Raw genomic sequence first — 13,498 nt, forward strand, 5'->3', positions numbered from 1 at the left:
CCTCTCAATCTACCTGAGCCCAAATGTAATTAACGGAACAAAAATAGTCTCTTTTTAGCTTTGATTCCTTTTAAAAAAAAAAAAAAACTTGTCCTGTAAGTTAAGGTAAGAATTCTAGAATTTATTTTACTCTTATGAAAGTAATATACCTATACCTTAAAAATACAGCCTATCCCAAAAACTTTAAACTGCACTAAGACTTTTGGGACACCCTGTATCTGATTTTGATAAAGGGTAAATTTAAGTTTCAAATCAAGACTACTCATCAACACAAGGGATGGTTGAGACAGACTGCTTTCTTAGGGGAAAGAAAAAAGATAGAGATGATTACAATCTCTTTTGAAGAAAAATAGGGTCTAATTTGTTTTTTAAATGTATTACTTTGTTACTTCTTTTCTAAAGCATGCTACTTTGGGAATGTAGGGACCCCTGCTGTAATGCTGTCTGCCTCAAATGATAATAAATTTCCCTTCAAGAATTATTATAATAGCTCATCTGTTTTTATCTACATTATTGTTATTTAAACTCTGCTAGATCCAAGAAGTGTTTCTCTGAACCCCCATACCCATAAAACTTTAGAGGTTCTTTCATTTATATTTTCTATAAAAAAGCTAATTTGATTGTTCCAGTTAATGTTGAGGACTAAAGTATTAAGTTACCCATTACTGCAAATCCAAGGGAAAAAAAATTCCTTTTTTGAATGATAGTGGATGTAGAGAGCCAAGACATTTTAAAAATTATTAAAAAGAAAGTAATTGAATTCATTAAACATGAAACATTGAATAGTGAACTTCTGTAAGTGGGAAACCATTAGAAGGATGGGATGTCTATCTTAGACTAAAAAATTTAAAACATTAATTCATTCCCATCTCCAATAGTTTTCCTCTTGAATCAGTTTATATTTATATATACATGCATATCTGTATATAATATGCTCCTTCCTAAGTCCATTTATATGTGTGTGTAGATGTGTAGACACGCACATCAATATTTGCTTTCAATGTATATCTTTGGTTAGTTAAAAAGTACACATTTTCAAAACCTGCTTCCCGTTTTATTAATCTGGGAACTGGAAGAGGATTACATAGTTAACAGACCCTTAGAGTGTTTAATTTAAAAAGGAAGCCAGAATAACCATTTTCTTCAGTCCTGCTTCTTTCCAGTTGTGTGGTGCAAAATATTATGCCATTTGAACTCATGCTTACAAATCTTCCACACTTGAAAGATGGCAGACATGTAGTGGACAGGGTGATTCTTCCATGTGCTTCAGAATAAATCCAAAGAGGCTGTTCTTCTGTTCTACTTTAGGCCACCATACATTAGGTCGCCTGCTTATCCCAGCCAGTCTGGGGCTGGCGGACGTCCCATGTTTTCTTCCCAGCACCCCAACTATGGCAACACTCAGGCTCCCATGATGCACCAGCCTGACCAGTACGGGTAGGTAGTAACGTAAACTGGACTTGCTGTGGGACCTTTGCAGTATTTTTTTTTGGTTTGTTTTTTTTTCCTTTTTAAAATTGTTTATGACATGCCATATGGCTGCTGAAGAAATATCAATCCCCCCCAAAAGTTAAAAGATTTAAAAGGAAATGCATCATAGAGGGGGTTGGGTTTTTGTTTTGTTTTGTTTTATTTTTGGTTTTTGTTTCAGTTTTTCATTCCTACTAACAGTTCTGTGACAGTGTGGTAAAAATCTGCATGCCACCTACCCCCATGTAGATACTACCCTTGCACGGCTTTTGGCATGCTGCTTCTCCCTCGCGCCTGAAAGGGAAATGAAGAATTTTATCAGAGAAAAGAAATCACCCAATCCAGGCATCATTTTTACCCCCATTGTTGTCGTTTTGTCTAGGAACTGTGCTGTGCAACATTGTTATCATTAGTGTGTTATTATCATTGCCACCACTGCAGTGAACCCCTCCTTCTCTCATCACTTAATTCAGAGGGCAACTGTCCCGTTTGACAAGAATCTTATTGCGCTAGAGGTGACAAAGGTTATTAATGGGACTTATCAGGGGTTTCATTATATCATCATTGAGCAAATGTCAGTTCCAAAGATTTTTGTTAATTTCCCATTCCCAAGGAGTTTTAAACCTGCGGAAGTAACTAGGGGATAGAGTGGGGAGCACAAAAACAACTCATAAAAACACAATTAACATTTTCCTTTCCAAATAAATCGTTTACATTCTAAGTTCTCTGCTGCCATATTATCATCAGTTACATCATAAGGATTATGCATCACATAATTTAGCTTAGGGAAATAGCCATGATTTCAGTTACTCCTTCCTCCTGTCTCTTTTTCTATGAGCCAGTACCTCTGATATCAAAAACTGTCTCCATTTCTAGAGTACAACATATTGTTACTAAATTATTGACCAATTAGGAATATCATTTTGTAGTTTTGAAGATAGTCTATGTATAATTGTTCCTCATATAGGAAGTAATGTCCAGTGGCTGTTTTAAAGTTAGTTGGAAGGGAAACCCTCAGTGATTTGGGGGGGAGGGGAATTCTTTATCAATTCTGTTTATGTTCAATTTCATTCTTCCCACTTGTCAGAAATACTTTGTGTCATCTATTTCTCTAAGTTTTGCATTTTGGTTACATTTGGAGACAAATAACTTTAGTTGCAAAACTGTGTTCTGAATTCTAAAAACATCTCTAAATGAAGGCAAAAAAAATCGACATAAAATTTCCTGTAGCACACCAAACTATAGTAGGAAAATTGTGTTTCTTATAGCAGTACCTTCAAGGTCAACTCCTGAGTCAGTAGGAAGAAATCAGTGTAGGGAAAGAAGCATTTATCATCAGCTACTAATCCATAGGATCTGTCCTTTACCAACTCAGGAGTCCCATTTAGACACACAAAGCTGGTTTGGGTGTTCCTTGCCAAGCCACATTAAGCAGCTGTGTAAAATGAATTTAAATGGCATGCATCAGAGTAAAATCACTTCCACTGGGGCAGAAAATCAATGTTAGCTAACCAGAGCTGGAAGATCAAAATTTGAGTTTCAGCAGGCTATCACCAGGTATAGTCCTTAGAACAGAACTACCTCCTCCTTAATTAAAAATGAGAAAAAGGACAATTCCTGGAAAGCCTTGCAGGTGAACCTCCTAACGTCTGTCTAACAGAAGCATATAATCCTGCAGCCTGACCTCTGAGAGTCGTGAGTTCTTTCTTGTTGTACTGCAAATCCTTCTTTCCTTTCCTTCATGCCTCATCCGTTACATATATGTACTATTTGCTGTCACTTATTTTAAAAACGTATGTTTGATGGCCTCTGTCAGACTGTGCTTTCAGAAACTTAGATTTTTTAAAAAGACTTCTTTTCTGCTTTGCCTGTTTATAACAATTTAATAAGGGCAACTCTTATAACCCTTCTACACACACACACACACACACACACAATATCTTCTCACTCCATCATGTAAAGGTAATTTAACTGGAAAAGCCAATTTTACTAAATTCTAGTCCCTGTTTGGTCAAATTGTAAGAATTACAGGCCTTTCAGAAACTCCCCGTTCAGAGTGCTTGTCATAATGGCTCTTCTCTCAAGTCGGAATCCCAAAAGGGCTGCAGCCCGCAGCAGCACAGGAAGCAATCAGGAATGAGACAAATGAGTGACGAAGGTAGAGAGTGGGCATGTGCACGTATGGACGTCTGCAATTAGACGGAAACAGAAAGCTCACTATAAAAATGAAATATTATGGCAATTACGCTCCAGACTTTCTCAGCTAGTTGGGTATAAGGCACCATAAAGGAAAAACACATAAACTTAACTCGTTTACGCAAGCAATTTTAGTAAATGCATTACTAGGAGGGGACACAATGTGGGAATCACCCCCTCCCACCATGTCGAGTGGGTGAAGGAACTTTTTTGTGCCCTTTTTTTCCTCTCAATATCTTTTGAGAAAGCAATAAAATTATTTATGACTTTCTAATGCGACCTAGTGGATGTTTGGGGTTCGGAGACTTGATCAGTCATATGTTGAATTTGGTCATATAAAGATGCTGTCTTTACAGATATTATGTATACATACCTGTTTTGTTCCCATTTTTACCTAGAAGATGAATTGCTAAGTTCAGCTGTCCATGGCCTCAGTTAATTTATATACACGTGACAAAAACTCCAAACCCTGTAATTATAGTGTAGAACACCAGGAAACTTTCTGTCCTGATCTTTCACCAGATCTGCATTATGTACTTATCTGCTAGGTAGAAGCTCACACTTGTTGATGTCATCATTGTTGTTCAGTTGTTTCAGTCATGTCTGACTCTTCATGGCCCCATTTGAGGTTTTCTTGGCAAAGATACTGGAATGGTTTGCCATTTCCTTCTCTAACTCATTTTATAGATGAGGAAACTGAGGCAAACAAGGAAAAGTGACTTGCCCAGGGTCACACAGCTAAGAAGTGTCTGAGGCCAGATTTGAACTCAGGAAGAAAAGTCTTCCTGACAGCTGCCCCCTAGGTCACACTACTTATACACTGTTCAAGTTAATGAAGATCTTGATTATTGGAAAGATGTTTAGCCACTGATCCTGTATAGGTTTTTAACATTTTACCCTGTTCTCTTAGAACAGGGTAAATTTGATATGTATATGCCTCTAGGTTCTAAAAATTGACCTTCTTAGAAAATAGTTATTACTATAACATAAGTTACTTCCAGGCAGTAAATCTGAATTCTTTGCATCATTCAAGTGTGTTCTCTCCTTCTTAGCTGCACCCTAGAAGGAAATGATGGCTCTGTAGATTCTGATTCAGATCACTCTGTGTAGTGTAGACACTTTGCATCTGGAACCTATCATCTTGTAAGAAGAAATGCTGTGATTGTGTAGTTCCTGCCAGTCAAATGTGTTTGGATTCTTTTCTCCCCCTTCCCTTCCTTATTCGTCTTAATTGGTAGTGCAAACATATCTTTAAAAATCTTCATTGTTGTGTCTGGCTATTACATAAGAATTTGGTCTCTGAAGAGATGAGTTTCTGCAGTTACTCACCAGCAAGACAATCTTGCATTTGGGAACTCTTCCTCTGTAAAGAAGGAAATGGCTGAGGACTCGGGGTGTTGTGAATGACAGATGGAAAACAACTACAAGAGAAGCATGCAGATTGTATACCATGTCATGCATGATTGTAGCCCAGAGGCCAAGTATCCCCTTCTTTTGGAGTCTCAGTGACTCTCAGATAGAAATGCAGTTTACAGAAAGAGTTAATATGAAGAATCATGAGTATATGCAGGAAGGATATTATTTAAAACAGAATAAATAATAGGACGATCTGCCTCCACTAGTGTGAATTTATAAATCTCTTAAGATTCTAAATATAGGGGCCACTAGGTGGCACAGTGAATAGAGCACTGGCCCTGGAGTCAGGAGGACCTGAGTTCAAATTTGGCCTCAGACACTTACTAGCCATGTGACATTGGGCAAGTCACTTGACCCCAATTGCCCTGCCATCCCCCCTTGCAAAAAAAAAAAAAAGATTCTAAACATATTTTATCTTTTAAAAACTTAGTGACATACCTAGTACAGTGACTTGAGTGTTTTTGTTGTGGTGGTTTTGCTACATCTGAATATCAAAATTGTTTTTGACCTGTTTTGAAAACATAAAATGCATGACTTGAGCTGGTAAACCATCTCCCTTTATGTTGTTGCTGAGTTTAGATCACCCAAAGCAGGCCATCTTCCAACCCATAAAACAGAGCATTTTTCTCTGGTTTGTTCCACTGTCTAAAAACAAAACAAAAAATTCAAGCAACTGCACAATCCTGTTTTACCAATTTTCTATCCAGAGAACACACCCTAATTTGATAGTTTAGCTTTTCTTAAGTCATATCAGGTGCCTTACTCACTGAAATAACTTAATTTTTATCAGTTAAATCATGTGTTTTCCCTATTTCTTCTACATCCACAAGCAGTCAGACTTCTTTTTTGTTTTTACTTATTAGATTGTTGTGAGGATTTTGGTTACCATTAGCTAAGTCTTAACACCTTCCTCAGCTGAGGAAATAGTCTCTAGACACATTGTGCAGGACAGCCATAGTGTTAATAGAGGAAGTAATTTCATCATGATGTAAAAGTAAATGAACAGAAGTTTGGCTCCATTCTGAGAAAATTCATTTTTTTTATTTTACAAATACAGGAGTGTGTTAGTAAATCTTGTTGTCTACACGAGGTTGCTTGTGTCTTTGTCTCACACACATATTTTACAGTAGACACATTTTACACACACACCCATGCACACATCTTTCATCAGCCTTTCTTCAGTGTTGTGCATTTATAATTCATATCCCACGTTGTTGGTGCCAGCAAAGCACTCTTTCCATATTATTTTCTCCCTGGCCAGGATAATGCAGTATTGCTGAGGAGCCACTGGCAAGGAAATATATTAATGGAGACAGTGCATTAAAATGTCAAAGGGAAAGGGGTAAAAAAAAAAAGTCTTCAAAACATTTCAAGCCCTAGTTACAGCTAGTTTTTCCCATAATGGCTCCACATGCTCAGAGAATAGTGAGTGGTTGTATTGCTTAAAAGTTTAACCCTTTGTCTGTTGGAGTGTTTGTTTCTGAAATGGTGAACTCAGAAAAAGATAATGGAAGTCACAGTTGTGAAGACAGAAAGAAGATCAGAAAGACTGCAGTAGGCTCTCCATTCACTTTTGTGGTTAAATGCCTTCCTGTGTTCCTACCTTAATTTTGAGACCTTTAAATTTTGGAATCTAGAAAGACATTAACTCAGTGACTTATTGGGGTCAGTGCAGGAACTCTGTATTAGCATGTGGTCAGTTTGTATAACGTATCAGCTTTGTGAAGGTAACACGAAAACCTTCAATTAGCCAACTAATATTTATTAAATCCCTACTGTATGCTGGGCATTGTATTCATCTTGGTCCCAACTCTTTTTATTTTTATTTTTTTTACTGTTTTGCTTTTTGGAGGGGGGAAGGCAGGGCAATTGGGGTTAAGTGAATAATAAAATATGTTGTGAATGTGGCCAGCATGCTTGTGAATAAATAGAATTGGAGCCAACCATCACAGCTTTTCCAGTATAAAGATGTCCTCTGGTTTCTGCATGGAGTTTCAGGCTGATGAACAGAACAAAATCCCCAGACTCTCTAGGCCCTTGCTACTGGTACCCAGATACAAAGCATGTGTTTTAAAATTCTCAACTTACTCCAGTTGTTGGATACAAAGTTATAGAACTACCAAATGGCATTTCTTTGTGAATCCGCTCATCAAAAAATACTCAAGTATTTATGGTAAGAAAAAGTACTATATGAAAGAAGGTAAACTTTGGTATCATCTGCATAGGTAGTAGATGCTAAGCATTCTAAAAGTCTTGTAAGTAAGGGAAAAAGCTCAGAATACGCAAATGATAATAAGAGCAAAGCAAGAACTAGGAGCCAGGGTAAATACTGTCTCCTCCCAATGCTCCCTTCTCCTCCCTCCTCCTTCCTGCCTTCCCAACAGAAAGACTGGGAATTGGATGGATAGGCAGCAGATTTAACTGGGAGCAGCTGGACTGGGCTGATTGGGGGACAGTGACATTTAGAGTCTTCCAAACCAGTCCTCGCGTTGTTTTAACATATTCATTAACAATCTGTAGCAAAGATTTTCACTGACTCAGAGCTCATGCCAGGACTGCAGTCAGAATTTCAGAAGTTTGTCTGTTACTTATAATCCCCAGTTCCTCTGACCACATATTTCCATGACTTTTTTTCTTTACACTCTGACTATGCAAAGCCTCTCACCCAATGAAAGCCTACTCTCTCTTAACCAAAAAGTCCCCATGGTCTTCCCTGCCCTAATCAAAACTAACATTCCTGAATGCCATGAGCCATTACCTGGTTACAGTAATTCAGGATAAAGGTATAAATGAGGCTAAAGAGGAAATGATTTTGTGTGTGTACACGCACACACACACACTTGCTTTAAAGTTTGAAGTGCTTTCCATACATTATCTTATTTGGGGAATATAAGGGGGAAAATATTTTTTACCTATTCCCTATGATGTCTCTAAGAGGGACCACACTTTCTACACTCCCAATCTATCCAACTCTACCTTCTCTCCCCCCCCCCCCCTCATTTTTCAGGTAATAAATTAAATCAGCATTGGACTCTCCAGTGACACCATTTTTCACCTGCACTTACTTGGCATGCAAAACCCTCAATTCTCAGTTTAAAATAGAACACTTAGGGAGAAAAAAGTTATTAAGAATAAAACTACTGGTTGGCTCAGAGGACCCCCGCTTTTGGCATTCCACAGTTGGCGATATAGCCCGGGGGTGTCAGCTTCTAAGACAATAAGGCCTGCTGCTAATCAGTGCCTTTTCCCTCTCCTAAAATTTAATAGCCTGGCAGTGATTTAGGATGAGTGGGGAAGCTGGTGGATCTTCAGGAAAGTACTGATATGCAGTCATATCTATGAAAATGTGTTGTCATTTGGGGAGGGAAGGTTTATTTCAGTTTCCTTGCTTTAGAACCTGGGGGATGGGAGTGGAGGGACCAAGCCCTGAAGAGTTTTTCCTCTGGGTCTGTAATTATTATTAGTGTTTAGGTGCTTGGTCTATGGTGAAAAGGAGTTCCTTTAGCTAGGAGTAAACAAACAGAACTTTGCTGGTATTTTCTAAGTTGACTTACTAAATCATAGTGTTACTGTATGTAAGAATCAGATGAAGATTGTCCTACTTCTTGTCAGAAATCCTGCAGCAGCTGCAGGTAATGTTGAGAACACTCATTGGTGCTAATGAGTGACAGAGGATGGGAAGGACCCCAGTTTTCCCTAGCATTTAGTCCTCCCTTCAGTCTGTTAGCTGATTTAATAAGAGCTAGCATTTAGATAGTGCTTTGAGGTTTGCAAAGTACTCTACCATTATTATCATCACAATAACTCTGTGAGGTAGGTGCTATTATTATCTCTATTTTTGGAGTTTGGGAAACTGAGGCAGAGTGCAATTAACTGTCTGAGGCTGGATTTGTACTAGAGTCTTTTGGACTCTGGATCCTATGCTCTGTCATCTGTGCTACCTAACTGCCACCATGTTAAACACTCCATTAATTATTAAACTAAATAATGTTTCTAACTAGACTCCCTTTGGTGTATAAGCTACATGGGAATTATAAGAAACTTTTTTAAAATGTCAAGTGATATCTCTCTTCAGGCTGCAGCAAATAGTTCTAGTCACATCCAAACTTTAATCAAGTTTGGAGGGCTGTTGTTTTGTTTTGTTTTGTTTTTTAATTTGGGGGGAATAGAAGTGGTTTGGACTTAAGATTTCTTTGGTTTGGAGCCCTCCTGGCAAGTGGACTCCCTCTGCCTAAGTAAAGCTGCAGTTTACATTCTCAGAGATTGTCTGGGGCACTGAGGGGTTAAAGTGATTTGCTTGGGATCACACAGCTAATTCAGTTTGACTTTGAGGAGGGTTTCATATGCACTATTCCAGGCAGCACGTCATGATTGCTGGAATGACAGAATGTGTCATTGACAATTCAGGGCAGATTATTAACTTTTAAAACTTGTCAGAAAACAATGACTGCTTAGTGCAAGGGTTCTTAACCCAGAGTCCACTTCCCCCACCCCGGCCCTCAAAGAGTCTGTGAATGGACTGGAGTCAGAAAATCTGTACATCTTTATTTTAGCTATCCTTTGTAATCCTATGTCTTTTATTTCATGCATTTAAAAACATTATTCTGAGAAAGGGTCCAAGACACATAAAAACGTTAAGAACTCCTGCCTTAGGGTGAAAGAAGTATGTAAACATAAAGATAGAATTTTTATTTACTCAGTCTTCCTTTCAAAATGTTACTTTCCCAACAGTCTCATCTTTGTAAGGGAACTCCTTAAGCCAGGTTATCTTCAGGTGGCAAAACCCTAAAACAAATGCCATCTTTTAAGTAACAGCAATCTTTAAATACAAGGCAATGGAAATGAAGACCTTAAAAAGACAAGGATTTCCACGTAGTGATGCAGCAGAACTGATTGTAGCCTTATCAGTAATGTTGTTTTTCTTCCCAGAATATTATGAGCAATATTTTACTAGGCAGAAGAATTGTGCCATTTGCACCTTGTCAGAGCTGCATGTAGTCATGAATGCCTCAATTCATAAAACTTGCGAGTTTAATTAGCAGGAAATTAATAAATAGCCTGGAATTTTGGGGCAAGGTATGCTCATGGAGAAACTTGCCTATGAGAAAAAGACAGCACTTGGCTGTCTGGTACTGTTCTCTCCTTTAATATGCTGCTGTGCCCCACAGTGCTGTTTGGAGCTTTTTGGCAACCTAAAGAAAAATGCTTAAGGTCCAAATCTTGGGCGTGCCTTTGGAGATCAGAATCCGGGTTCATTTTCGTGCGTCTGCCAGTACACAGAACATCACAGTGGAACCATGTGGCCAGGAGACTGAAGCCAGGGTTCACAGTGGAGAGAGGTGGCTATCATCCACCCTTAATTACCATAAGTCAGAGCCTAGCTAATGTTGTTTCTTTTCTCACTCTGAAAAGGGAGTCTCTCTCACTCTAAAACACTCTTAAGGCTCTATGTTTCAGGTAGTTGTGAGAGAAAAGGTGAGGATAATTAATCAGTACTTTGGGAACAATTTCAGGGAAGCCATTTAGGTAAAGAAGCTAGTTATCTGAATTAAATCAAAAAGTGGGGTTAAAGGAAGTGCCCTCCAAGGTACCTTCCATCTCTAGAGTTTATGCATGGAAAAGAATCATTGTATAGACCTAATTTATGAGTGTATATGAAAGAAAATATCTTCTTTTGGAGGAAAGAGGTAGGGCATGATGAACCTGTGAGTTTAAAATCCATATAACTTGTCATGATTACATGTGAAAAATAACTTCTTTGGGGTAGGAGGGTATATCTGAGTAATAAAATCTTTCATAAGACATAAAAAAGGAATATAATATGAGTATTGGTTTGCAATGCCTAAACTGCCCTTCTAACATTTCAAAATATTTAGTCACACATTAAAAGGTAAAAATGAAGGAAGGAGTGTTTTTTTTTTCAGATTCCTAATAATCTCAAGTAATGCCACAGAATATTGTAATAGGTTTTTTAAATCAACAATCAATTTTTCATTCTGCCAACCCTCAATCTTGAATTCTTCTCACTCCCCCCTCCCCCTCCCAATCTTCCTTCTCTACTTATATTCCCCAGGTTCTGAAAGTAATTGGAAGAGATCAAACCATCATGCGGCAACATGCATGTGCCAGGGCCACAAAAATTCATGTTGTCTACAATGGGTCCTTATTGATTTATGTCAGAATTTTTCTTCTTCCCTTATAATGTGTTTTGCACTTCCCCAGACTGTATTTTCTCTTCTCTTCTAAAGCTCATGATACCTGTCTACTATACTCCACACCTATCCCCAGTAGATGCCATTGCCTCCTACTTTACTAAGAAGATTGAGCCATCGAATCATAAATTCTTTTATTTTCCCTACTCCACATTTACAAAACTCTTCCAAGTATTTATCCATCCTTTTTTCTTGTCTCTGAGGAAGTAATGATTCTTTTACTTGCCTACATTAATTCCTCTACCTGTGTCCTCCCCATTACTTCACCTCTTTTGTAGGGCTATTGATAATTCCTTTCTTGTTTCTCATCTTCAGTTTCTTCCTATCTGCAGATTCCCTCTCCCACAACCACCTAAAAATGTGCCCCAGTCTACCCTATCTGGAAAAAAAAAAAAAATTCTACCTTGCCATCCTCTCAAACTGTTAGCTCATTTCTTTCTCCTGTTATCCTCAGTCTAATAGAAAGAAAGTTCTTTGCTCACTACCTTGCTTCCTTTAACTCCCACTAACTTGTTAATCCAACCACTGGACCAAAAATTATTTCTTCATGTTTCTTTTTTTTTCTCTTTCTTTCCTCAGCTACTAGCATGGTGTCTTTATGAATAGGAGATGTTTACTTGAATTCAAGTAAATTCTCAGACGAGATTCTGGGGCTTGGGACTGGAAAGTCTGACTAGACATTAGGAGAAGGGTGATAAATATTTCCACCAAGAAGATTAAGGATTGATTAGGCAGGTAGGAGAATCAAGAGAGAGCAGTGTCACAGGGAGAAAGGATAGGATAAAAGGAAATGTGTTCACGCTCGCGGTATGTGTGTGTGTGTGTAATAGGAAAAAGCTAGTCAGAAATAAAAGGGGGTGAAGAGAGAGAATGTTTTTTTCTTGGAAAAAATTGTTATTTGTTATATGGGATGGCTTTCTCAGAGGGGGGTAGACTGAGAGAAATTCTATAAATATAAAAACAAAAGCTATGAAAAAAAATTTTTTTTTAGTCACAACAGGTGAGCATTGACAAAGAGCTGTCGATTTTCGTAATAACCAAAGTTAGGCTTCCTCGGCTTGGAATTTAGGTCCTAGCCAAACTGCCAACACAGATTACTGTAGGTTACCAGTATCCAAACACAGCAGGAAATGAGAGCACTCATTTTGATATTTTTTGTGTTTCTAAAATGTTTCCACTTTTTTCAAGATTGTTAAGGGAGTTTTTGCTTTTTGTTTTCAGTTGAATTCTTTGCTTTAGAACCAGAATTTAACTCATCCCTTACCAGCTGGCATTCTTCCTGTTGCACCATTTTCTGTTTTAGACATAGAAGCCCCTTTATATGAGCAGTCGCTCGCATCTATTGCTAGTTAAAAGTTAAGACAAAAGTGGGGGCCTTCCACCCACTTCGACTGCCTATTCATGATGCAGTAGGAATCAATGAAACATCACTTTCTTGTGTTGGTAAATGTTAGGTGATAGTCTTCAACTTAGGGAGTATTCTATATTATGTAATTTTTAGCAAGACAACACTGCCATTTAATTCCCAAGAAAGCAGCTAACATTATAGTCACCCCAAATATGACCAGTAATAAGAGAACTATGGAACTCTCACTCACGTAGGACAAATTGCAAAATTTGAAAACCGCATAGAAGCACCTGCTGATTAACTGATACTTCTTTCCATTCTCTTTCCATGGCTGAAGGTGGATTGGTTTAAAAGGAAAAAAGTGTGAGAGTATGTATTTAATGCTAATTTATAATTTGAAGTCAGAAGTTCTTCCTTTTTCCTCTTTGTCTTTGGCCTGATGTCAACCAGTACCACTTCACTTTCACACAGAATTTGATTTCCAGCCAGAGCAGCTCGCATGTCAAGAATAATATGTTATTTTGCCACCAAGGTTGCTAATCTTGTGCTTGGTTATGGGCATACTAATGGATTAGTCACACAGAAAATTGGCTGGGGGTTGGCTATTCAGTTGTTGTCGTGTGTTTTCCCCCTCCTCTCCCAACACTAGATTTCAAGTTATCTAAAATAAATAATTGACTGAATTCTCATATGTGCTTCTGTAGAAGAATCTTCAAGTTAAGCATTTTGGAAATTGGCCTCCTTTCAATATGTGTGTAAAATTAGTTGGCTTTTCTCGAGATTTAAAATATGGCATATAATATAACGGAGTGTGTGTGTGTGTGTGTGTGTGTGTGTGTGTGTGTGTGTGTGTGTG

General features: G+C 38.1%; 1 protein-coding gene across 7 annotated transcripts in view; it reads left to right on the top strand.

The window, feature by feature from the left end:
• ARID1B (AT-rich interaction domain 1B) overlaps nt 1–13,498 on the top strand; it is a 214,412-nt gene that overhangs the window by 150,689 nt on the left and 50,225 nt on the right. For 4 of the 7 annotated variants that reach the window (XM_069070297.1, XM_069070291.1, XM_069070290.1 and 1 more), the window contains one exon: nt 1,309–1,437. The exons of the other annotated variants lie outside the window; for them this stretch is intronic. In XM_069070297.1, coding sequence (XP_068926398.1) covers nt 1,309–1,437 — 129 coding nt within the window. The remainder of the gene's footprint in view (nt 1–1,308; nt 1,438–13,498) is intronic. 7 annotated transcript variants of the gene reach the window in all.

The sequence above is a fragment of the Petaurus breviceps genome, unplaced genomic scaffold (genome assembly GCF_028583685.1).
Source record: "Petaurus breviceps papuanus isolate PSGF00001 unplaced genomic scaffold, PetGlider_PUasm1.0 90808, whole genome shotgun sequence".
Taxonomy (NCBI): Eukaryota; Metazoa; Chordata; class Mammalia; order Diprotodontia; family Petauridae; genus Petaurus; species Petaurus breviceps.